The sequence below is a fragment of the Python bivittatus genome, unplaced genomic scaffold (assembly GCF_059951505.1).
Source record: "Python bivittatus isolate LINGU-HERP-01145 unplaced genomic scaffold, Pbiv_v1 ctg000020_np1212, whole genome shotgun sequence".
In the NCBI taxonomy this organism is placed as follows: domain Eukaryota; kingdom Metazoa; phylum Chordata; class Lepidosauria; order Squamata; family Pythonidae; genus Python; species Python bivittatus.
In genome coordinates, this window is record NW_028277030.1 from 80,419,183 (window position 1) to 80,446,869 (window position 27,687).

Below are 27,687 nucleotides of genomic sequence, written 5' to 3' on the forward strand. Positions count from 1 at the left end.
TTGGTATTTATTTAGATGTTGAGAGAACTCTACATCTTTTTCTTCTGAAAGATTATCACATTATTGCCATCCTGGCTTTCATTTAACAGAACCTTTGTATTTAAAAAAGCATACTTGCAGCCTCAAAATTTGCTGTCATACCAGATGAAGTTCTGTTTTAATTATATGTCATTCTGAATGCAGTATTTGGTTCACATTTATGTAAAGCAGGATTAGGTAATGAAGGGTTTATGAGATCTATTCGGTCTGCAGTGTTCTTCCCTCTGCTCCTCAAGTTTCCTCATGCTGCTGTATGGTGACATTGTAGTTGTGTGGAAAATTCTTAAGGTGAAATGCCAAATCAGGAACAGCCAAGAAGAATGTCAGAGATGGTTTCTGGTCTACCTCTGATATGAATAGAAATGCTTTTTGTTGCTTTCAGCAAACACAGTTGTGTAGAATGAAACCTGATTCTTAATAGATACTTGTAAGTATGGTGCAGATAGTAAACTATAGACTAACCCTGTTAATCATGATTGTGTTGGTATTGAACAGTGCTCAATGGGAGCAAAGCATCAGTAACTAAGTTTTCTAGGAATGGTGTATCCATTATACTTGAATGACAATCTAGGGCTCTGCAGGAACATCAGTTGGGTGGGAAGTCTGGATTAAGAAGATGGTTGAATCCAGTTAAGACTTGGGTAGGAGACCATCAGGAAATCCTAAGGCTGAGGACTACACTGGGAAATCAGATGCCTGGAAGAACAAAGTGAAAAGCCCCTTACCAAGAACAGCATGGACAAACCCCTGTAGTCACCAGGAGTCAAGCACACAAGAAAAACTTTATCTTACATTTCAAAAACAAATAAAATCTGGAGACTCCTGGGTGGACAGTGGGGCTTGTTTTGTATTTATTGTTGTTTGAATTTTGTAAAGCAGCCCAGACTCATCCGGGATACGGTGGTCTATAGATTAAATAAATAAATGTTTCCCTTGTGAGAACCCAATGTGCCAATCACTCCCTATAGCCTTGCCTTCTAATACCAATGTATAGAGGTGTTCGATTTATGTTTAAAGGGCAGAAGGGAGCTGTAACATTTAAGCAAGAGGCATTCTGGTCCCATTATCACAGCACTTGTATAACAGTCAGTATAGCAGACAACCCAACAGACTAGACCTCTTATTAAAAAGCAAAACAAAATTGTATACTAAGATGGGATACTACATTTGTTCCGCTCTCTGTTTCTTACCCTGTGTAGGATGTGGATGAAGGGATATAATCTTTGTGGGAGGCTTCCTTAGTGGAATCTTTTTTTAAAAGGAAAAGAACAACAACAAAGAATAGCCACTTTATACCAACCCAGCTAGATCACTGTGAGTTCTCTCCTTGTGTCATTTTGTTGCTACTTCTGCATTTGCCACTCAGTGGCTCTGGTGCTGCAAGATGATTAACAAGGCAGCTGCCATTTCCTCCACAGCCTGTCTTTGTTCACACTCCTCCACCAGGCTTTCCATATGTTTGCCATACATCCCTATTGATGCAAACACATAATTTTCAGATGTATAGATCTAGCAATGCCAATGCCTAACGGATATTGGATACTAGCTAGGGATTCCCTAGGCATATTTTGCACTGCTTAAATTATTTCAACTCACAGGTTTTTCCAGCAAGCTCTTTCCATAGATTCAAAACTGGTAACTTCATTTTCCTCTTCTCTATTATTTTGTTTAGGAAACTACTCCAGACAGCCAACATACTCTGGAGTGACCAACGCAAGTTACAGTGGCCCAGGACCTGGTATGGGTTTAAATGCCAGCAACCAGATGCATGGACAGGGTCCAGGCCAGCCTTGTGGTACCATTCCCTTGGGACGAATGCCATCAGCTGGGATGCAGAGCAGACCGTTTCCTGGAAATATGAGCAGCATGACACCCAGTTCTCCAGGCATGGCTCAGCAAGGAGGCCCTGGGATGGGACCACCCATGCCAACTGTGAACCGTAAGGCCCAGGAGGCAGCTGCAGCCGTGATGCAAGCTGCTGCCAACTCCGCCCAGAGCAGGTATGCTTCCAAGGGGAAGGACGTGAAAGCACTGACAGTGTACATACTAAGTAAAAAGGATTTGTGTGCAAAAAGAAGAAAACAGTACAATGGGCTGAAGCAATCCAAAATGACAGGAGCGGGCGTTGACCATTTTACAGCACGTTTTCTGTCATGAAACAAAAAATATTTAGAGAAGGAAATCCCACAATTTAAAAGTTAAACTACCTGCAGTTAACCTGTGCCATTCTGAAAGGATACATTTTAGTCTATGTAAGTTGTACAATAAATTGTTGGGGAAGGTGGTAAGATAAATTGTGGGAAAATGCAGCATTACTGGAATCATAACTGTTGGACATCTAAGGCTTTCAGAACACTTATCTGAATCCATTGGCAAAGGAACCTAAGCCATTTAGCAACCAACCTTTGTAAATTAACCAGAATATCTGATTTGTTTCTGCCATCCTGAACAACAAGGTGGGTCCTGCACCTAGATTGCTACACTCAGGTTCTATAGTCATTTTAGAATGAGAAAGCTCTTCCTCAGACAAGTCGTAAGCTGTCTGCCAAGCCCAATAACCGCAGTCTCCTTCCTCTGGAATAATATCTCCAGACTCTTTAAACTTTGGATTGGATTGCAATTTGTTAAGATCTATAAAAAATGCAAAGTCTGCTTTCCCCATGTGCTGCCAGTGCTTTCCCCATAGGCACCTATTGGAAACACGTGTACGCAGGTTCTTTGGACACGTGTATCTTTTGGTTTCACTGTGTTAAAATAAGTGGATATTTCATTAAGAGAAAAAGGGATTTCGTGATTACTTTGCAAAACAGTACTGTTACTGTTACTGTTATATACATCTGTATATTAAATATATGCATATAAAACAACATGCATATTTATAATACTTCAAAAAGTGTAAACATTGGATATTTGGTGTTTTTTTTTTTAAAAAAGCATTCATTGCATTATATATACATTACCAGTAAGTGCTCAAAATGCAGATAATCCCATTACTACCAGAAAGGGTAAGAATATTTTATTAGATTGCTTGACCTTTATTTTATCACTTTAGGAATGTATATCTTGTTTGAACTGTGAGGAACATAATTTATGAAACAGCAATTTAGTTTGTGTTAATGTGTCCTCTTAATAAGTAAAACCAACAGTTTCATGAAAATAACCTAAAGCCTGTGCAGTTTAGCAGGCCAGTGGGTTTAGTTTGTTTTTGTTTTTTGTTTTTGTTTTTTTGCTTTGACCAATCCATGTTTTACAGAAGTAACATTAGTTGTAGAAGCAAAAATAACTCTTAATTTTAAAAGAGGATCATTTTCAGTCAAATCAAGTGTTGCATTTCACAGCATCAATTGTGTTATAAATTATTATAATTAATATAAGGAATATGTAACATTCTAGTTTTATAATCGAGGCATCTTATAACTCCATGTTTTAGAATTTGCTTTAGAATTTCTACTTTCTATGATCAAAGTACAGTGCTTCATAGTTTTTTCATCTCCTAGCAACCCCTCTTATACTCTTTAGCTATAGAATGGCTAAGTCATTACCAATGGCTTAGAATGGCTAAGTCATGGACCTTTATTGCAAAAGGAAACATCTATAGGGAATATGAGATGAACCCACCATTTAACAGTTGGGAAGCACCGCATTTTTCTCCTTAGTTCCAGAGAGTAAAAGAAAGCAATATGGCTGTTTGCCAAACAAGAAGAATCCTGCCATCTGGTCCATGCTTGTGGTCCAATACAAATCCAAAGAAGTTGTTCTTTTGTTCTGCTTTAGGCCACCATACATTCGGTCGCCTGCTTATCCCAGCCAGTCTGGGGCTGGCGGACGCCCCATGTTTTCTTCACAGCATCCCAACTATGGCAACGCTCAGGCTCCCATGATGCATCAGCCTGACCAGTACGGGTAGGTAGCCACATCGACTGGACTTGCTGTGGAATCTTGACAGGTTTTTTTCTGTACTGCCATTTAGCTGCCATTTGGCTACAGAAGGCACCCAAGAACAAATATAGTACTTGCATCAGAAAAGCAGTTTTGTTTTTGTTTTTACTAACGGTGTCAAATATGATTTTAAAAAACTGCATGTCACCTGTACTGCATGGCTTGTGGCATGGCTTTCTCCCTTCATGCCTGAAAGGGAAGTGAAGATTTCCATCGGCTGAAAGTGAATTAAATTTTGCGTTTTTCTGCACCATTACCTGTCCTCCATTTTTTTTTTCATTGATGTCTAGGAGCAATACCATGAAACACTGATATTTCCATGACTGTATTGTTGATAATCATCACATTTCACTATCCCCTGGAGTAAAACATTCTACTTTTTGACAGGAAAAGAATATTGCAGAAGCTAAGTTAATAAAAGGCTTACACAGAGTGCCATGATATCAGCATTTAGACAGTTTATGTCAAATGGGTGGGGACAACTTACTAATTCCTCCACTAAACAGTGTAACTTGAATTTGCTAGCATGAATCTAACTGAGGTAGAGACAATTATTTTCTAATTACACCTGTATTTTTATCCCATAACTTTCCTACTGTAAGATTTTTGTGGGTTTTATTTTTGTACCACATCACTAACATAACAGTCCTATAACTTAGTTTCAAAACATAGAGTTTTACTTCATGATTAAAGGACTGGCCACCTGGAAAACTCAAGATTTTTTAAATCCTGATTTTTCTAACACCCCCCAAAATCAAGACAAACTGTTACAACACTTTGATCTGTACAAGTTTATTTGTGTCTATGTGTACATAGACACACAGGCAAGGTTCCTCCTTATTAAGATAATATTGGAGAGCGTTTGAAGTTCACTCAAAATGGAGTGTGGGTGTGTGTTTACATATACCACAAGCTATGAAATCATTTTATAAATAAAATAGGTAAGTTCCATAAGGGATGAACCACTTGTAAATCATTTGTGCTGCAGAGAACTGTAATGTTCAAATGATACTTGCATTAAAACTATGGACATTTATATTTGGCTATGGGATTAAAAGAAGGTGGAATACAATCTAGGCTCTTGCAAATTCAGGAGACCCATTTAGTCTCAGAAAGCAATTTTGGCTTTTTTTCTTGGCAAGTCACATTGTTAAATTAATTTAAATGGCATGCATCAAAGCAAACTCAATTCTACTGAGGCAGAAAATCAGCTAGCTAACCAGAACTTGGATGATCAAGTTCTGAGATTCAGATGGTTATATCCTTTATCCTGATGTAGAATGCTTCTTTTCTAATTAAAATCAAAAATTTAACGTACAGCATTTCCTATATATAGTCATCAGTCTCATTGTATTCAGTGAAGTTTATTTCCAGGCAAGTGACTTTTTTTTTTAAAGACAGTTCAGACATTTCTACGTATGTTGTGTTAACAATTTATTCAGCATTGTACCTTACTGTATTATTTCTGAAATAACATGATTTTTTTGTTCCTGAAAAAGTAGATTCCTAGTTTATTGAGTGCTATTTTGTACATACAGGGTATCATTTTGGCCACTGTTGTGTAACTCCCAACCATAAACTTCATGCCTGGACAATTTTTCTCCCTTCCCTCCAAAAATAGATATTTCTAACACCTTGAGTCACAAAGTTTAAGAACTGAAATTTATAGATGTTTAATGTGGTCTTCCAGCTTCATTTATATATAGACTCAAAGTAGTCCATTCAGAATTTCTGTTTGCAGTTTATTTTATTCCATGCAGTCATTCAAATGTTTTGTTTGGGTTTGGTTTTAATAGTATGGGTGTTATGTAATCAAGGTACTACTTTAACTACCAGCCCAGTTAAAAGATCTTCTTCTCTTTATGGTGGTTTGGACCATCATTCCAAATAATAAGTCTGTTCTTGGGGAGCAGCAAATAACCTTGAAAAAGCAAGGTGTCGTAAAGAGTTAAATTGCTTTCCTTTTTTCTTCTCTCCCCCCTCCATCCCTACAAAGACATTCAGAAGCTGTATATAATGGATAAGGAGAGTATGCTCACATGTGACAAATCTCTGCAATTACCATGGAAGGATACAGTGAGTGCACTATAAAAATGAAGGATGGCAACAAGAAGTGAGCCTTAGACTTTCTCAACTGTTTGGATATGAAGAAGTAATAAAAGCAACAAATAAACTCGGAATTAAATTTTTAAGGGTTTTCCAATTTTGAATGTCTCTTGATGAGCACCCAAGTTGAGATACACTGGCTCAGATAGACAATGTTGAGTACACACATTGTAGCTTTTAGCATTTCTAAAGGAAGCATCTTTGGTTTAATAAAGTCCTTTAAACAATGGAAGACATACCCCCATTTCCCCCCTCCCTCCCACCACAGGACTGTTTGCTGAATAGAAAGCATGGGTAGCATCTGTTAGTATAGATTGCCATAGTCCTTACCGTGGCAAATAAATGAACACTAGCTTAGAAAGGAAATACGTAATAAAGATGTATCAAATTATGCATAGTGGAGAACATGGATAAGGTTTTCTTTCTTGTAATAAGAAATCGTAGATTCTGATGAAGCTCAGAGGAAAATTCAGGACAAATAAAAGGAAATGCTTCTTCACGTAGCCCATAGTCAAACTAAAATATAGTGATGTCGACCAATTTGGAAGCTTCCAAAAAGTGAAGGCTATGAATGACTACTAAACATTATGGTAGCATATTATTTGCAGTATCCAAGAGGCACCTGGCTCCTATACCACAGTAAACTTTTTTTCCCTGTGGTATAAGAATTCATTCCAAGAAAGAATTGTGGGGGGGTTCATGTATAATACCAGCCACAAATCAACAAACCATAACATGTATTAACAGTTGTTTGAACCAGGTTGCTGTAGACCAGTTACCAGCGAATATGAACAAGAGCTTTCTTGTGAATTTCACGTTTGACATCCCGAGAGTGCCCATCCATGGTGTGGAAGTACATAGGCCTTGAGACAACACTAGCAGAACTCTTCTATTGTTCTCATAAAAGTGGCAATTTTATTTTTAAATAAACCTCTCAGCTGCAGTTTCACTGACAGAAAGGGACAGAGTCTTTTTGTGATGCCGTTTGTGCTTCATTTGGGTTGCGGTTAAATCCTGATTTTTTCTGAAGTCCTGTTAACAAATGGTGAGAAGTCACGGTTGTTTGTGTGGCTGTCAAGCCCCTTGTATGCTGTTAAACAAATGCATATTGCAGACCTTAGGAATTTAGGATTAGTCAGGCTCCTCTTCTTGCAAGAGGTTTCTGGGGGCCTTGTGGGAGTTGGACTGGTTTTACTGCTGGCTGCAGCTCCTTGACCCATGAAGATTGCTGCTTGGGAGAGTTCCTAATTCCTAGAAATTGACAGGGCTGCCATTGGAAAGAAAAACTTGGAAACCTGTGCTCAGACAAGGGAACTTGGCATTCCTCTGTTGCCTGAGCATCAGAATTTCATTGTAGCCTGAACACGTATCATGCTCATGGCCCATGATCCTTTCCTGTACGTAACATATCCCTGTCACATATATGCTTCCTGCATTCTCAGGCTTCGGTTCTACGCATGCGTACTTGGGATTGAGAATTAATAAGGTTGTTATGTCAGGCAGTTGAATCATTTAAAAGCATTTTGAGGAAATAATCATTTATTTTATCATGCCAATAATCAATATTAGACACTAGGAGAACCAGGGATGTATTCACTTTTGCTCAGCCTGATGACCTCAATGATAGTGAGGTGGCAATATAGCAAAAATGTGATTTGCAATGTGGTGCTGAAATTTAAATCAGGTGATTAAAAATTGTACAGCTCTTTTTTTTCCTGATATACAATACTGTAAATGCAAACTGATTGTTCTTTGTATAGATGAGTTCAGAATATAAATTCTCTTTGCATTACAGTATAAACTTATATAACAGGGTCTCAGTCTCTCTCTGTCTCTCTGTGCATACTGTATACATATACAAATATACATATATATTCCTTTACACAGAGCTGAGTCCTCTATCAGCATTATCTAGTGCTGTGCCTCTATTTGTTATTCATATTTCATATTGCTGGTGCTAGCAAAGCACTTTTTCCACATTTTCTCCAGAGTCCTGAGCATGTAAGACTGCTGATGGACCAACAGCCATTGGCAAGGAAATACTGTTAACAGACATAATACATTTAAGTGTCAAAGAGAAGAAATAGGGCAAAAACTTTTACAAGGCAATATGCTTGTGTTAAATTTGATAAAGCTGTTTTTTTTTCCCCAACTGAATGTATAACTTTACACAAAATTGTGACTGTATGGTCTGTATATGCAATCCATTTCATCTTGATGCATGAGATTTGAGATTACAATTGTAAAAGCAACTCATAGCATGCACATTTAATACAGCAAAAGAGGTTGAAGCAGTGCAATGAATTTATGTGAAGTCTGCAGTTGCTGTTTGTTTTTTGTTTCTTCAGTAGCTAAAATACGAAGCTTATTTTCCAATATTCCAGTATTCTCCACAAGAAGAAGTTTAATACTCCTAGTATATTTGCCTGTGTTTGTATAGCAAGCAAAATTATTTGTAGGTGCAAAACTGGACAATGAATTCCCACATTAAACCAACGTCCTGATTTATATAAATAATAGAGTGAATTTTCTGATGCAGAAGAATTTCTAGTAGTGTAGCAAATCATAGTCATTGTACTTAATTTTGATTTGATTTTTATTAATGACTGATGGCTAGGTGGAGGGAGGGCTTATTAAATTGGACAAGATATGGAACTGGGTAGAATAATGTCAGAAGACACAAATTTTAGAACAATACTGGTAGGTTAAAAATAGGCTGAAAATAAGAGAATGAAATTTAACAAAGGCATAGAGTTGTTTATTTAGGAACAGAAAACAAATACACGGGTATAGAATAAGAGATATCTAGCTTGGCAGTAGTACTGGTGAGATAGATTTTGGAATAAAAGCTGCTTCCAAACTAAATATGAAGCAGCAGAAAAGGCATATGCCTATATTTTGCTGCATCAGCAAAAATATATTTTCCAAATTATAGGAAACAACTGTTTAAATTAATTGATATTATTGGTCAGAGCTTGCCTTCCATTTTGTATCCAGTTCTATGGATCTCATTTTAAGAAGGATTGAGACAAACTAGAACTAGAACAGATACAGAGAAGGACAGGAAAGAAATTCAGGGTTCTAGAAAAGGAATTGTGAATGTCTAACTTTGAGAAGACTGGAATGACATACAGTAGCACTTTACAGGTACCTGAAAATACGTCACATAGAAGAAAACCAGGACCTGTTCCTTATTATCTCCAGGGCAGACTATAGAATAGTGAATTTCCGTTATTTGGGGGCAGAGTTTGACTAAATATAAGTATGGATTTCCTAAATGCAAAAGCAATTTAAAGTGGAATTAATAACTCAGGGAAGTGGGACTCCACTGCACTGAGTTCAAGTAGTGTTTGGACAGCAGTCCATCATGGATGCTTTAATTGGGATTCCTGCATAGAGAAAGTGGCTGGACTCAATAGGCTAAATGATTCTTTTCAGCTATGTTAATCTATGATTGTGCCATCCTAATTTCTGTAATACTAAATTAACTCTTTCTGTGCACAGAAACCTGATCCTGCAGTTCCCAAATTTGAGATTCTAATGGACCTTAGTAAATAAAATTATAATTCTTCTCATTGGTATTACTTGGTTGTCTAAGCAGTAATTTCCAATAAAAGCAGCTGTATTTTGGCTTCCAAAAATAAATCCCCTTGAAGACTCAGTTGGATGACATAGAGTTTGCTTCTTGGCCTAAATCACTGTATAGTGTTAGTATGAGCTGTTAAACAGCTGCTGCTCTCTGCCTCAATGCTGGCTTCAGTTCATTAATGGATGGATTGATTCCTGCTGTTGAGTGGTTCTCAAATTAAAATATGTACTATACATGCTTGTTCCTATTTGGTTTTTTAGCAGATGTACAAGTGGATTTTTTTAACCAAAAAGAGAGAGAGAGAGAGAAGCCTGGCATTTCCTTTCGCCTTTTCCTTTCATTTTTAATAGGAATATCTGTAGTGTTTTACATAATATATTACATATATGTTATAAATTACACATACACACACAAACACATATGACTATGTCTTCTGTTATCTTTTTATTCAGGCGTTTTAGGAAGTGGTTAAGTCTCCTAGACACATTTTAAATGTGAAGATCAAATAAATGACTTCTATATATTGTCCTAATTTTATTTATTATTCATTCAATTTTGAGGCTGCCCAACTCCTGAACAACTCTGGGCAGCTTACAGTTAAAAAGAAAAAAAAAACAGCATATAGCAAAACCCACACCCGGCCAGAAGGCTAAATCAGTATCACCAAAACAAAGAAAACAAAACCATAAGCCATCCTGTCCCAAGGTCTGGGAGAACAATGTCTTTAATAATTTCAGAAAGTCACTAAGGTGGGAGCAATATGGATCTCGGGGGAGGGGGATGTCATTCCGGAAGGCAGATGCCATAACGAATTAAATGACAGCTCTGTAAAAAAAAGGGGGGTATCAAGAAAATATAAAGAGATTCTTTGCTCACGGATACAGTAAGAAAGGACTTTATTCCAACAGTACTGGTTCTTGTTTTCTGTGTAATTATTGTACTATATCAAAAGTGAACTAATTCCACAAAAGTGGCTGGGACCTGAAAAAACGGCAGTAATGGAGCTAAAGAAGCAGCATGGATGATTAAAGAAAGACTGTACCACGAATGGGCAATACATGTCTTTGCTTTCTATCTCAACATCTTACTCTGGCCTGCAACTCCCTCTAGCATTCATAAAGTGATAATTCTGGGTTTGGATAAAATTGGGGCCACCGGTTTGTCAGTTATGTATTTGTATACCTCATATATATCATAGTTAAGTTTTGGTTTAGATTGACTTCTCAGAATCACAGCATAATTTCACAATCTTGAAATCTGCCAATCTAAGGCATTTTGTTTATAGTTCATCTCCAGAAATATATATATCTGATCCTGATGGTGTTTTCACAGAAAATGCTAAGATGCTTCTTATTTTGACATATGTGAGCTTTAGCTCTGTTTTGTGTAATGTGTGGGGGAACTTTTCACTATACACACACACACATACATATACATTCATACACAGAGACACACATGCATGCACATATACACACACACACACATACTATAAATTTATTAAGAAAAGGACATAATATTATTTATGTAATGTGTAATAATAGCCATGTGACAGCAGGTTAGAATATTAATTTGGCTTTAGGAAACCCAATGGCAGAAAAAAATCTCCATTTATCCTTAAAGTTGTTATGCTTAATAATAATATTAAGGGCTGATTGGCAAGTCAGTGTGCTTTTATACCAACCAGTAACAAGTTCCCAGAGTAGTGTTCAATCAGTGAAACATAATTTTTTAAAAAATAAAAACATACAAACCGTAGCAAACAACATAAAACCTACATAGAAAATATTACAGCAAATAAGGCTAAAAAGAAGGGCACTAGTACAAACAGTATAACAGTAATGTAGCAGTAAAATACTAAAGTTTTATGATTAAACATTAAAAAATATGAAGGTCCTTAATATGTGGGAAAAAATATTAAAAAGTCTGGTGCAGAAAAGATTGTAATGTAAGCACTAGACCAGATCTCTGAGGACAGCATTCTACAGATAGGACCTGACTGGTCAAAATTCTCTTTCCCTGGTGGCATTGTGCTTGGCCCAATTGTGTGGGGACATCTTAAGAAGAGATTCAGGTGAAGATCTTAGGGTTCTGGCAGGTAAATGTAGATGAAGCTGCTCCATCAGAGAGCCTGTCCCAAACTTTTTGGGCTTTGTAAGTTAATACCAACTCATTGAATTAAGCTCAGAAATGAACTGGCAGCCAGTGCAGTTGGCAGAGTTCTCACATAATATGACTGCATCAACCAATTCTAGTTAGAAATCTAGTCGCTATATTTTTGACTTGTTGAAGTTTTTGATTTCAAAGGCAGCCCCTCGTGTCACATCCAAAACAGGAATTTAGCTCAGTGTGAATAACTGGTGAAGTTATCTTTATCTATGTAGAGTTATAATTGTTGGGTGTAGTCTAAACTGATAAAAGGCACGTAAGATTCCAAGGCCACTTGAGGCTTCAGTGACCATGCTAGATCCCAAACTACCCCAAATTATGTGCCTCTTCTCTACTATGTAACCCCTTCTACAACAGGATAGATACTGCTCGGCCAGGTGGAAGCCATGACAAAGAGTAGTTTTGTCCAGCTGCAGCTGATGCACCAGTACTTGGAACAGGAGGATTTTTCAATAATAATTCATGCTCCCATTACTACCTAGTAGGACTAGTGCAATGCACTCTACATGGAACTGCCTTTAAAGGCCATTCAGAAACTACAGTTGGTGCAAAATGTAACAGGCCATGTATTAATGGCACTAGGCACCTAGATCAAAGTACAGTTGCATTGGCTGCCAGTACATTTATGGGTGCAATTAGTGCTGATTTCAACCTATAAAGCCATATATGGCTTTTAGTGTTGAGATGCTTGTAGAACCACCTTCTCCAGTCAGATTCAACTGTTCTGGTACATGTATTCTGCAAAAAATTGCTGATCTTCCCCCACTTCCATGAGGTTAGGAAGACACCAGGAGGCACTATTTTTCTATCATGGCCCTATATTAAGGAACAGCCTCTCCTTAGAGAGGAGACTTGCTCCAATGCTGATTGCTTTGCTGGTTAAGACAGAGCTCTCTCAGAGCACTTTTGGGCTTTGTTTAAGGAGTTGACACCATTGCTTGATTGAACCTGTACATGTATGTCGCTCCAGTTAATTTAATGCATGTTCTCTGTTTCTGATTATTATTATTTTTCTATGTCACAGGTGTTTTATATTGTGAATTGTGTTGTATGCCACTGAATCTTTTGATTACTATTATGTAATTATTATACAGTTATGACTAAAATGTCTTTAATTGTGGGGGAACCAAGTCTTGGTCGAGATTAGGCTGACCCCCTGTTTGTTAATGTTTCAGAAGCCTTAAAAGACGGAATTATTTCAGAGAGCTTTCCCTTGGAATTTATCATCCCATGATTACTTTCTATTTTTATTGAATGTAGTATTCTGTTTGGGTGGTTTGTTTTACTGTTCATAAGGATGTTGTACCATGGATGTTTGGTTTTGTTGTTATAGTCAAGCCACCAAGACTTTTTGGATTGGGGGATATAAAGGTGAAAAATAAAATAGAGCAGAACAGAACAGAGTACAGTGGCAAAGCATAGCATAGCATAGCATAGCATAGCATAGCATAGCATAGCATAGCATAGCATGGAATGAAGTAAAAGTATCAGTGGGGGGTGGTGAAGTGCTTCTCTTGTCCCCCTTTTAGGAAAAGTTCATGAAGGGCCTGACATTAGATAGTCGTCTCCAGGAAGGGACTCTAGTTCTGGTTAGAAAGACTTAGTTGGGCAAGTATGAAGGGCTGTTGGCTAGACTAAAAAGTGAAAAAAGAATTCCCAGAGGAAGGCAAACTGTTTCTGTAATGTTGCCAAGAAAGCAGTTGGCAGGCATCAAGCTTGACTTGAGGGATTCTGTACTTTTTTAATGGCCATAGTAGTAAAGGAGTTTGGATCTATCATTGAGGCTCTGTTCTCTCTGCAGTGTATTTTATTTTATTATGTTTAATATCATCTGAGTTGGCTGACTGTAATATACTTGTTATTTGCCCTGGGATTTTTTAAAATGAAGTCCAAGATATAAATAGAATTAAACTTAGAAAATACACAGTTAGAGCCTTGTTTTGATAATTGTTTCATCTTTTAAGAGATCTTTTCCCCCCATATTGATGCATCGGTTCTATTGTGTTTTTACTGCCTTGACAGCCAGCAGCCAACTTGAGTTTACTTTAAAAATTTCAGTACTTGAAATGCCAGCATGGACAAATCATGGTGTCTGCAGAGTTTGGCGCTGATACTGAGCCCAGTTACAAAACAGGTTAACCATTTGACAGAATTGTGGATATAATAGTAGGACTACATCCAGTGTTATCTAAACAAATTTAAGCTCACACATACAAAAAGTTCGCCTTCTATTCCTGTCCTTTCATCCCTTAGGAGCTGACATGGAAGTTACATTGAGGCTTGCAGGTAGAGAAGAAAAATCCAATCCATTGGCAAATGAACATAAATAGATGCGATCTAGTGTTAGATCCAAAACACAATTGTTTCTTGCTTAGGCAAAAAATCCTTGAGTTTTAATCAGAACTATGAATAACTGGAAGCTAAAGTCAGCCTTGACTGAGAAGCATCTGTCTTTATGCTAAACTGGAGCCTTTTAAACAAAACAATTCTGTAAGTGCTGTTTGATTATGAACTGTGAATGTATTCCTCCAGAATGGGCTGTAATTCTCAGTATAATTTACTAGAGAACAAGCCTCAGTGAACACAATGGGACAAGCTTGAAATAAGCATGTATTGATTTGCGTTGCATAGACCATTAATATCAATAGAACATGTCCCATAAGTTTCAGTCATAATGTTACCCAAATTGAAATTTCTTTTTTTAAAGTTCTGTGGAAAAAAGAAAAGGTTAAATGTTTACAGCAAACATTCTTGACCAGTATCTGTTTCATTAAAATTAACGCCACTGATTCAAAAAACTAAATTTTTTATTCTCCCTTATTTTCTTGTTTCCATCTCCAGATGATTTGGAGTCAAGTCAACTATGCTATATGAATACAGTGTAATTTTATGAATAGCAGGTATATTTTCAGGGTGTATTACTGTCGATTCTGGATAGCATATTCCCTGTTCCCTTATATGCACATACACACACACATGCACACACACGCCATACCCCACCGCTCAGTTCTTGCTGTAGAAGCTAATAGCTAGTATATTTTGGCTACTCAGCAGTAGGTTAAAAGAAACTGCTGTGCACTAGTTTCTTATTATGATAAAAGCAAATTAGTGCACATTTCACTGAGTCCTTCATCCACAGTCACTAAGCAACCTGCTTCAGGTTAATTCTGTTTACAGTGCTATCAAGAGTAACTCTGACTTAAATGTGGCAGTCATTAGTATTTCATAACACAATAGTGTTATCTATACTTCACACCCTCTGTCAGGCAAACAAGGGATGTTGGCAGTAATGTAGCCATGATCACTTGAAAGCCTAGCAGAATCCAAAGTGCATAAACAGTTTTCTGTTGTCAGGATATGTACATTGGGGAACTCTATATATGCAATAGAATATACAGAGGAATGTGGAGAACTACTTATTTCATATTCATAAGGTTCTAAGTAGTGTTCATTTACTCACACGCTTTCTCTCTCCAATTAAAGGAATTAATAGGAGAAAAAAACAACCTTGGCTCATGCCTCAAGAGCTCATGCCAAACAACAGAATATTATTGAAGAAGGTAGCTCTAGGTTTCGACTGAGCTAGCTAACTGGCTTCCGAAAATCTGGACACCCTCTAGATGACAGCAGAAATATATCTTTGTGGCCATCTAGTGACAATCCAGTTTTTTGCAGTCCAGATCTGGTAACCCTACACTTTGACTCACATTAAGATAGCTTTTTCTGTATTAAATTTCATAAGAAGCTCTGGCTCAGAATTTCAGTTTTTGCATGTATATGTGCTCTACTATTTATCTAACCGGTATTTCAACCTTGGAAATTTCACAGAATGGTCATCATCAAATCTTTATTACAAAGACCAGCATAAGGAGGGTGGGGTACAGTCAATTAAAAAGCATAGAAAATAGAGTCTAAATAATAATAATAAGCTAAAAGATACTTCATAAAATGATTATTTTCTAATGAGATAACATTAACAAAATGAGATAACAAAATTAAGCATATTCTTTCCATCTCCCCACCCCTTTTTTCTGTCAGACTGTGTGTGTGTGTGTGTGTGTGTGTGTGTGTATGTGTGTGAGGGAGCTAGAGAGAGAGTTGCAACCACTTGTCTACTTGGTAGCAATCTGATCCTAGGAAATTCAGATTGTGTCAGGGAAGAAAAGCTGTAACAAAATTATATGTATGAGAGATTGTAAGAAAATCCCAGCAGGAAAATATGTTTTCAAATCTCACCTCTCAATTACTCTCATTATAATAACCCATTTGATGTCAGGGTATGACAGATTAGAAGCTTTTTATTGCTAGACCTTGCTCAACATAGATTTAAATAAAGTACATCTGGTTATTGTACAGGTCACTGTGTTTAAATAACAACCTTCAAATCATACTTTGACATTTAAAAGGAAAGAGAAATATTGTCATGTGGAAGATATGGCATAGATAAAGCATAGGGCAATTTGGTCAGCGTGCTGATTTGTGTGTATCTCCAGTAGGCATTTTCATGGCTGGTAATCAAGTAGCTAGACTTGTTGTTTGTCAGTATTTTACAAAGTACCCCTGCTTAAAACCTTTTACCCAGATTGTCATTTTAAAATGCTGCAGTCATGGGAGTCAACTTGGGAGCCTCCAGGAAGTTTGAAGATCAGTTATATCAACATTGCTCATGCTGAATGAATAAGACTTTGAATGTTGGTCACTTGCATTTTAATTTTGGCCTTCTGAGATTTCCTTAGATTTGTCTGCATCCCGTTTCATAAAGTTATTTCTGAAGAATGGCTAAATCTCTGTTCATCTTTGCTTGTTCATAGACTCATTATATACTATGTGTAAATGCATATAATTTTTTTTTTTAATTGTTTATGTTTGAGAAAACAGTAGTTAAAAAGACCATGTAGGAGAAGATCCCATGTACAAGCATAAGCATATTAAGATGCAATTTCTTCACCTCAGCAGGTAAGACTGGGAGCAACTCTTCCACCTTTTTTGGGCTGCCTTTACTATTGGATGTCTCCAGAGGGATTTTCAGTGCCTAGATAATGTTTCTTCCAAGTCAAAATGAACCTCTGTTTTGCAGGAATTATATTCACTTACTAGGATATGAGAGAGGAAATGAAATGGAAATAAATATTAATGATTAGATATAAAAATTCTCCAGGTATAACTTTAAAACAGCTCTTTTCCCCTTGCTTTAGTTTTACTAATTTTGAAAATTTCTGTATAGTAAGAGATTTCATCATAATAATGTGACAGTGATATCTTACTTGGTCAAGTTTAGAAAATACTTTTCAGTTCATAGGGGTTGGTTTAAAAAACACTAGTTAAAGCAGTACATTTTAGGCATTATGACATAGTGCCAGTAGTGTCCCTGACACAATTATTTCAGATACCCTCGGCATTTAAAATAGAATCCCATGATTTATTCAAAGGGCTAGCAGTTTTTGTGTGTGTTTATGTTAAGTCTAAGCTTTTGCACTATCTAATCTAAAGCCAAAATTTTGATTTAGCTACTAACAATACTCCCACTGGCTTAAATGCAACCAGGGTATTATTTTACACCTTCCCAAGTATTGCCTGTGGCTCATTGAATTTATTCCACAGTTGACGTTTCCATCTGTAAATGCCACAACAGTTTTGGAAACCGGTTTTAAGCACTTCAACAACTAATTTTAACTTTGCCTCACACCTTAATGGAGTTTGGGTTACAGGGGAAAAGCTGAAAATGTGTTAGAGCAGATCAAACAGTTCTTCAGTGAAAACAGTATTGACAGAAGCATATTTTCTTTCTTTCTTCCTTTGTTTCTTTCTTCAGTAACCATAAATTATTCTATGACTTTAAGTATATATAAATATATTTAGCAGATGCTGTGCAAGGTATTTATTAGTGTTTAGTACCTAGAAGTTAATCAGAATAAATCTTATGATCTCAGCTTAGTTCTTAATGGACTCTACTTCATAGTGCACAATGAATGTAACACTGTTTGTCACGTTCAGTTATCATTCCACTTAAAGACCAAATGCCGTGCACTCAGAATGAAAAGATAAAATTTCTCTAAGCTATTAGTTCTGGAAGCTGTCTTCTAGAGCTTTATCCTCCATCAAATGTTCACATCAATTTAAAAAACATTTTACATGTAAAGATACATTGACTGTATGATAAAGATAGGCATAATTTTATATAACAGTTGCACAAAAAATGCACAAATTATATTAAACATATCTGAATAATTGGAAATCATAGAATCAAAAAATTAGTTGGAAGGGATGTATAGGTCATTTAGTCCAACCACTGCCCAGTGCAAACCATTACTGCTTTATGGGGATAAAGACTTGAAACCTTCCAGTCAAGGGGTGTCCGCCACTGTTACAGACGGACTGTCCCACAATTTTTAAATCAAGACATTTTTCCTGATTTTCAGCTTTTTCATATCAACCTGTTGGTCCTAGCTCTGTTTTTGGTTTCAACAGATGTCTGACACACTTTGCACATTATAGCTTAGATATCTGTACATTACTAACCTATTTCTTCTGTGTCTTCTCTTTTGTCAGGTGGAAATGTCATAGTGCCATTTCAACTAGATATGTTAAGATTACAGGTGCAGTGGATCAAGATAGTGAATTACTCCATCCACTTATTAGTTCTCTAAAAAGTTGTTATACCACTGTGTCACTACAATCCCAAAGTTCATGACCTTCCCTTTCCTTTGTAGCAATGATTCAGGCTTCTGTTCCTCCTTTGCCTCTAGCTTTACAAATACCAGAAGATCATGCATCAGGGTAATAATGAAAATAGAATCTGTTTGTTAGATTTATGTCCTGATACCCACCCCTGCCCCCCAGAATTCAAGGCAGTTTACATAATGCTGTCTTGTCCTGTTTTTTCTCACAGCAAACTTGTAGAGTAGGTTGCACTGGGAGAGAAGGACTAACTTAAAGTTACCCAGTGAGCTCCAGTGAGCAAACTTCCCTGAAAAGCACACACAATTCCAAGGGCACCCATCCAAAAAGTCCTCTTTCTAATTGTTACCATCATAATTGTTGTGAGTAGGTGCTGCTTCCCAAATCTAGATCTCAGGATAGTCAGAGCTTTATAAGCACATATTAGTATTTTCTCCTGATAATGGTGCACACAGATTTGCCATAGTAACCCCGCTTAAGAAATGTAAAACTGAGATCCGTGTTGCTTTATAGATGTTCAGAAGTGGTATTTCTTTGATTTGATTGTATCAGTGAATAAACCATGGTTTGTTTCAGGATAATAAGCTATAATCAAAAAGTCATACCGTGTGGTTGGCATACTGATTACACCTGCAGTTCTGATGATGCATTAAAACAGACATCTGGTTTTGTATGTGGCTCCTTGGGTAGTTTTGTACCTATCAAAGTGTCAGTTCAATTCAATTGATTATGGTCGTAGACCAGTACAAGCAGAGTAGTCTGTGAATATATATATATAAATCTATCTTAATAGATAATAAATGAAATAAAATTTAAGACAAAGTTAAAATACATTTATAAAGCAACCTAACATCTATGAGTGAGGTCCAGGATGCAGTCATCATCATCATCATGTTTATTATGGTCACAGACCAGAATTGCAAATTAAAATACATTAAAATAATGAAATACATTAAAAATACAGGATGCAGTCTATATTTAAATTATAAAATAGATACTAAAATTATATAAAGTATAACAACATCTAAAATTACCAAAAAAAAGTGATAATATCTAAAATTTAAATCAATTACAATTACGCAGAATGCATTTGGCTAGCAGAAAATTGACCCATCAGGGTCTGGCAGATCTGCGCTGCTGCACAAAACCTAGCCACATGTGCTGTAACAAAAGGCAGTTCATCTATGATCAGCATCTGGGCATAGGCCGAGCCTGAGCAACCAGGATATCTACTAATCAGAGGCAGGATGAATCAAGTCAGAATGTCTCTGTAAAAGAAGCAGTGAAGATGAACACGTTCTGTAGTTTCCACCTCTCCAGAATCACAGAGGCAAAGACTTTCAGCCAATGGTAGTTTTTTATATTTACCATCCAATACTGCAGAGGGGAGTACATGACATCGGGCAAGAGATAAAGCTTTCTAATGGCTGGGTGTTTCAGCAATGACAATATATCTGTTGTGTGCTGGTGACAGGAAGGCTAGGGCCTTCCTTAGATCTGCTTGCTGCTCCATATCCTTTATCCTTTGCTTCAGGGTTTGTTTCACCTGATTATATTTCATCTTAAGAACTGGGGAGAGAGAGTAGCCTAGATTTAAAAGTTTAGATTCAACAGCCTTGATCCATGTGGATTGAAAATTATCCTGGAGAATTAAATGATGCTAGGCCTTGAGGATAAAAGTTAAGCTTTAACCAAATGTTTCTAGAAGCTAGACTCACTTTTGACTCAACTTTTATCATACCTGTCTCCAGTCATAAATGTGTGTTGGAGACACAACAAGTTATCTGGAGAGCTGCCCTGATGAATTTAGATTGTACCCTCTCCTAGAAGGTGAAACAAGAAGCTGGGGGGACAACCACAGTCCCGTAAAGGAGCTGAGCTAGTGGCTTAGCCTGAAAGAGCTTAAGTGCAGCCGGAGCATAATATCCTCCTTTGCAGTGGAAAAATTTGAGGATGGCATTGGCAGATCTTTAACCAGTAGCAGCAGCATATTCACAGTGGGCTTTCCTTGAGCCAGTGGCATGCATGACTATCCCTAAATACTTAAAGCAATTCACTTGTTCTATTCTTTGGCCATTTCTGCTTCATGAATGGAGCTTCAGCCTTTTGGCAAATGCCATCACCTTAGTTTTCTGATAGTTCATTTCCAGGTGACAATTGTTGCAGTATTGGACCAGAGTTCTCAGAGCTCTTTTAAGGCCTTTTGGTGTTCTGGAAAGAGCTACAGTGTCATCTACATAAAGCAACAGGGCAATGCTCCAATCCTCTAGTTTAGGGGGATGGAAATTTGGATTGTTTAGACATCTCACCATACCATTGATACAAAAAATGAAAAGCAGAGGGCCAAATGCTTCCCTGTTTTACCCCCTTTTGAGTTTTAACCAGCTTCGAGAGAAACCCTTGCATATTGCACCTGACCTGAAGAGTCATATTAGTGTGTAGGGCTTGGATTAAATAGAGAAGCCTATGGTCAATTGTTGAGGCTTCCAGCTTCTCCCACAATTTGGTCCTGGATACACAATCAATGGCTGCCTTAAGATCTATAAAGGCAGCATACAATGATACCACATTGTTGGTTGAATATTTTTCAATCAAGTGCTGTAGGAAGAAACATCAGTCAGTGGTGCCTCTACCTTCTCTAAAACCAGCTGCTCTTCTGCTATCAGATTTTCCTGATCCAGCCAGTCCTTAAGTTTATTGTGGAGGTGCTTACCGTAAGGTTTCCTGATTATGTTAAGCAGGCTAATTGGCCTGTAGTTATCAGGGTCATCTCTCTTTCCCTTCTTAAAGATTGGAACTTTAATTGCCAGGCCCCAGTCCTTGAGGACACATCCAGTGGTATCAATATAGATGAAGAGCAAAGCGTTTAATGTTCAGGTTGTCTACTTTTTTGGTGACAGATGCTTTTTCTTTTCTTTTCTTGTTTGCCCTCAGATAGTACAAGGGGTGTGTGGGTGATGTAGTGATTTTCCAGAAGAGCCAAGACTAAAATTTTTGTTCGGCAAGTTATTTTTACTTAAAATGGTTATGCCTGGGAGTTAGTTTCATTCAAACCAAAAAATAACTAGTGTCAAAGCATTTACTTTTGCCAGCATCTCAGTAGCATCTCTCAGGTTTTGACTTTAAAAAGACATACTATCATTTAAACTGTATTTTTCAAATACTGTACTTAAATAAATAGATGTTCAACAAGGTATTTTGGTGTAGTTTGAGTTGATTGTTCAGACCTGATACAGGACTCAAAATGGAATTACTTTTAATGGCCTAAAAGTAGTTTCAAACTTTATTTAAACATTGTGTAATACTTTCACTTGTCACTTCCTTTTAATATTTTTATGTATATTCTAGAAATATCTCCATTTTCTTATCGTTCCATCCTTTTAGTTAATATTAATAATTATTATTAGTAATAGTAATATTATTAACTAATTAATTAAAATACAAGTGTGTCAACTTGTGTGCCTACATGGAAAGCCAGAGAGAAACTCTAAAAAGATGTCAAATAGAATTAGTTTTTTTAATTAATTTTAATTAATTACATTAATATATATGGTCTTCTTAAATTTATCTAAATGATCCAATCTAAAATTTCTGTAGATCTTTCTTTTAGAGTCTTACATTCATATTAGTCATGCAAAGCACTGTGATCTCAGAAAGTATTTGCAAAGGGACTGTTCAAAGTAGCACCAAGCACAAAGGAAACATTCAAATGTAGCTATTAGTAATTACCAGTCCTGGTTTTCAGTAAACCATAGTTTGCTATTTTGCTTAATTGATGGTTCAGTAGCTTGCTTTGGCCCAGCCATGATAACAGTGATCTGAATGTAAAGGAGGAACTGGCAGTAAATGGGATGCTATTATTTCACAGTATGTATGTATTTTCCATATACATTTTTGCATTTTAGGTCTTCCTTTTTCTACACTTTCTATTTCTAATAAATAAATATTACAAGGAAGGGTAGAGATTGTACCATTTAATGTGCTATGTAATAGTTTTGATTGTGTTTTCAGAATACTTTTAAAAGGTATTGGCGATATGTGCGTAAAGAATATTTTATTTCAGTAAAATCTTCCAAAGTTTTTGCAAATGCTCCTGCTCCTTTTTTTTTCTTTTTAGGGGTGGAGAGGAGAATTGTATGGCTGTGCATTTTAAGTATGTTTCCCTACAACATCAGAACTTGCATCAGGGGAATAACATTGTATGTCAGTTGTCTCCTTCATATCAAAAGAAATCCTTTGCTTCTTTACAGAAATAGAGGACAAAACCAACTTTGAAAAAAACATTAATTATACCACATGTCCTGTACTTGTTTCAATAAAATGATTTAAACATCTAGTATTGACTAGCCCCTTTTCCATACTTTATATTAAAATGATTAATAAAAATATTATTTTCCTTGTTCCTTCAGTTTCCTTGATCCTTATTTTCTTTGATCCTTCAGCTGCAACAAAATCCAAAATCCTAAGTTGGTGAAAGCTTTTGAAGGTTAAACACAATACCCTTCAGTAATACTAGGTTATCAGCTGTGAACCGTCTATCACATCTAATTCACCTGAGAGAAACTTTCCTTGATTTAGAAAACATACCGACTAAATTCACACATTGCATTACACCAGTATTTTTTTTTAATAAACCACACTTGGCTAAGTCATAAGTCATACTTATTAACCCCAATGGTTTGTTTTAAAAATCACTCTAAACTACAAGCAGGCAAACGACACTGTGGCTTTCTTCAGTCTGTACATTGAGTCCCAGTGAAAGACTGACATTTGTCTTAAGCATTTATATTTTTTAAATGGTCAATTTAAGCTCTCTTATATACAAAGTTAACTAAAATCACTTGAAAAGGATTGAGGACTCATATAAACTGGATAATTATATTGGTGTGAAGAATCAAAATCAAGGTATCAGTCAAGATATTTCTGTAATTGATACTGTGTCTGGTGAATATCTGTCCAGCAATTGGATACTGACTATAGTTCCCTTTATACTTGAGACTTCTTCTATTAACACATATGTGAGCATAAACTTGTATTTACTCACTCATACAAGTTAGCTCTGTTAAGATATACTACACTAGGCAAAAACCAGAATGATATTTCTTTGATTTTGCTCAAAAGCTCTTCTAATCCTTTATAAACTAGCCTACCACAGAGCTATCAAGAATCCATTAGTATAGCTATATCTAGTGATTACAATAATCTCAAATCATGAATGCTTTAAAACAAACATGATGAATGCCCATTTCTTAATTGCATATCGAAGTAGTATAGTTTCAATCCATTGATTGATTGATTGGCTTTTTTTATTTTTTATTTTTTATTTTTTTGAATTTGTTTTATATTTTAGCTTCTTTTTATAGTATGGTAGGCAAAGTAGAATCAAAAGCACTTAGTTAACTTACCCTGGGTTCTTCTTTTACTTCAATGGTAAGCACTCTGTTCTCTCTTACGTGCTTTCATTACTATCTACCTGTTGGCCATGTCCAATCTCAACTTCTTTATGTAGTATTAGGCTTTATCCATTTTAAATTAACATATATTACATCTGTTTTGTTTAGGGATCTGCATGATACGTGACTTTAGAATGGGCCTTAAAATGAGTTAATTACTAATCCAATAGTAAGCTCCCTATGCAGGCAAAAACTAACTGGCTGCATCTTCTGTAGGTGTCTGTGAATACTAAAATATGAATTCTGTAACTAACCAAAGTGTCCTGTGCAGTAAGAAACACAATAAGAGCTTGTGCATGTGTGTGTCCTTTCTCTTCTTTCAGGCAAGGCAGTTTTCCTGTCATCAATCAGAGTGGCATTATGGGATCCAGCTCTCCCTACACCCAACCAATGAACAGCAACTCAAGCCTGATGAACCCTCAAGCGCCTCCTTACAGCATGGCACCTAACATGGTGAACAGTTCCACAGGTAATGACTGGTAAAATTTCAAGGAGCAGCAGGCTGCTTTTTCAAAGGTAGAAGCCCTTAAAGTGTTTCTCTTCAACATTGGTACAACTGAATTTGCATGCCTCAAAATCCTGCTGTAAGAATTTGAGAATTCCCAAACATTTTGTCAACTCCTAGATATATTTCTGTCATATCTCTACTTTCTCTTCTGTTGTTTCTTGAAAACAGGAATATGGCCCATTTGAAAGCTGGCAGATCTAAAAGGAGACTTTTGCTAAAAATGTAGCAGAGATCTTGAGACTAGTGTTCCTATGGTTAAACAATAATTTTTGGTCAAAATAATTGAGAGTGTGTCATAATAAGTACCTAGGTGTCAAGTTCCTGGAAGTCTCTTACCTATATCAAGTGTAACTTTCTGGAAGCCCCAGGAAGTATGTTTGCATACTAAAATAGAATGAAAATGGACATGTCCAATAAAATTAACTGAAATACTATTTTATATTTATTTTTGTTTGCAGGAGCACCATTACATCTTGTTCCCTGTGAGATTGTTCAGTTGCTTGTTTTCATTTGCTGTAATATTCAGACTTACACTGTCTATTTCATTTCATCTTCTTCCCTCCACACTTACAATCATTGTCATAATGCAGCTACACAGTAGCCATACTGTCTTGAGTTATAAGTAAAAAAAGACTTTTAGTCACATATTTTCTATGTATTTCTTATTGCATATATACCTGTCTGTTTCTGTTGAACAGAAATGTACCTGGTGAAGACATGCCCTTATTACTGGAGAATTTGAGTGGTGGGATGTTGTTTTATTTGGAGCCCAACTTCAAATTGTTTGGGAGGGACAAGTAACTTTGTGTCTATCAATCCATTTACATGCTATGTTTTTACTGCAGAAAATACATATATTCAACCTTCTGATACCACTCGTTTTATTTTAGAATATAGAAGAAGAGAGCAAACCTTTAGAGAGGCTGGCAGAAATTCTTGTCCATTCATCTGTCCCCCCACCACTCCCAATACCTGATGCTCCTGAAAGTGATAAAGGAACCACGGTGACAAAAAAAACCTGACCTGTTATTTTCAGCAGCATCTGTTGCTTATATTGGTTAAGGCAATAACCTTTTTCATTTTACTGCCTATTCAGGAGAGAAGCCCATTGCAAGGGTGAAAAAATTCCTTTTTTTTTTTTTATGCTGGTTTCTTTTCCACTTTGCATGACAGATCAGTTAACAGTGATAGTTTTGGTTCCTCTATGCTTATTAGAGCATAAGACAAGGCAAGCAGTTAAGCCATTCCTATAAGCCTTTGCAGTTAATGCCGCCTCTGATGGATGTTTGAGGAGGGTGAATCTCTTGCCTTTCCCTATGTTCCTAAAAAATAGAAGATCAAGTGAATACAAGCATCTCTGTATTAAAAATATAATGGGTCTGATTGATTCTGCCTTGTTCTTTATAGTGATGCCTCTTAATTCCACATTTTACAGGCTGTTAGATATTCTTCTTCCTCCTCCTTCTTCTTTCCCTTGTATCCCAGATGATTTACCTGTTGCTTAAACCAAGTATGTGCAGGCTAATATTAAACACATCCAAGCAAAAACCAAACTGTATAGTTTCCCAACACAAAGGCAGACATGGACATTTGTGCTTCCCCCTCCTTCTTTATTCTTCCCATAACCTTTTAAAGTTTTTGTTTGCATACTATTGGTCTTCTGCAGTTTTTTTCTGGGAGCTGAAAATACACATTATTGGCCTACAGCCTCATTATGCCTGCTTTTCTTTACCCTGTAGACAACTATTTAACAGAGGTATTCCCACTGGTCTTATTTATAATGGTTTTATGCTTGTTTCAGCAAGGATAAGGAAAGGAATGAAAACTGTTAATCAGACATGGCGGGTTTTTTTAATGTAAAATAAAATTGCTTCTTTTAGTATTAGACATAAGCAGGACACTTTTACTCCAGTTGAAAAGGGAAAAGCCTATTGAGCAAACTATTAGATAATCATTTGCTTTTCTCCTCACCGAAGCTGCCCTAGGTGTTACTGTGTTTGGGTTATGTAGTTACCTATTTTATCTGCCTGGCTGAAACAAAATTACTTTTGAAACTACACTATAAATTCTGGCTTTTTGTTTAGCAGCAGTAATATTTTGCCCTAACTCCTCTGGCCCCTAGATCTGCAAACATCACCAACAAGCAAACAGATAGTAAAATGCTCTGCCTAAGAAGATGTATGTATTGCAAAAGAATAACCAGTTTTAAGAAAGATACACAGAGGCGATTTTTTGTTCAGATAATTCAGCCATTTATTATTTCATACAGTGGAAATCTATTCAGTACAAAACCACTTATCGTATAAGTCTTTTGTATGCAGTAATCATTATATTTTTATTGTATTACACATTCTGAAAAATGGGGTTTTTAAAGTAATTTAACCACGTACAAGGGTTTGTCTGCTGTCTTTTTTATGAAGTTTTCATCTATATTTTTATTAATTCAAAGTCTGCCCTCTACCCTCTGAAATCTTAATGTGGTTAACTTCAAGCAATAAAAATTTAGAAAATATGAACAGGAACACGCAAACAAACCCGCCCAACATGTACTAAGCTGCACATTTTAAGTAGAACCTAACCAACCAATTTTCAATCTGTGGTTGGTTGCACAAGAACAAATGAAAATTCAATTCTGATTTTCAGAAATTTAGTTAATGTTTACCATAGTTCTGGAAACCTCACTGTTTGCCCAGAGAAGGGCTATTTGTTTTCCTGTAGTTTGAAAGCTATCATGGTTTTTCAATTCTTGTTAAAGAAATCCATTATACATAACATGTTTAGAGATGACACAGTCAGTTTGCTCACATGAAATTCTAATGTGGGGGGGAGGGGGCAACATTTCAAGAGCTGGAAACTACTTTTAATGTTTTTAGAGAGATTGAGGTTGTGGTAGGTTACAGTTGGTGGGCAGAGCTCTGTTCTATGCATAGGGTTTGGAATTTCTGTTTTTCCTTACATTTGGGGTGGAAGAGTGAGTAACCTACGTTAAATCTATAGGGTTTGCACTAAAGGAGTTTTGTATATTCTTTCAAAATGATGAGGCAGATCAGTCATGGTTGGAAGGGGCTCTGAGGGCCTCAGAAAGTTTTGGGTTCCATGCAGCCTTCTATAAAACCATGTTTGAGTACATTATACAAGAACTGGAATATCCAGGGAATATTTATCCAATTTATTTAATCAAAAGGGAAAGTAAAGTCTGCCAAATTTTC

General features: G+C 36.5%; 1 protein-coding gene across 15 annotated transcripts in view; it reads left to right on the top strand.

Moving 5' to 3' along the window:
- The window catches only part of ARID1B (AT-rich interaction domain 1B), a 414,597-nt gene that overhangs the window by 345,322 nt on the left and 41,588 nt on the right, over positions 1-27,687 (top strand). For 10 of the 15 annotated variants that reach the window (XM_088142352.1, XM_088142359.1, XM_088142353.1 and 7 more), the window contains 3 exons: positions 1,712-2,039; positions 3,814-3,942; positions 24,294-24,439. In XM_088142352.1, coding sequence (XP_087998478.1) covers positions 1,712-2,039; positions 3,814-3,942; positions 24,294-24,439 — 603 coding nt within the window. The remainder of the gene's footprint in view (positions 1-1,711; positions 2,040-3,813; positions 3,943-24,293; positions 24,440-27,687) is intronic. The other 5 variants (XM_088142372.1, XM_088142398.1, XM_088142411.1 and 2 more) reach the window with 1 other exon arrangement.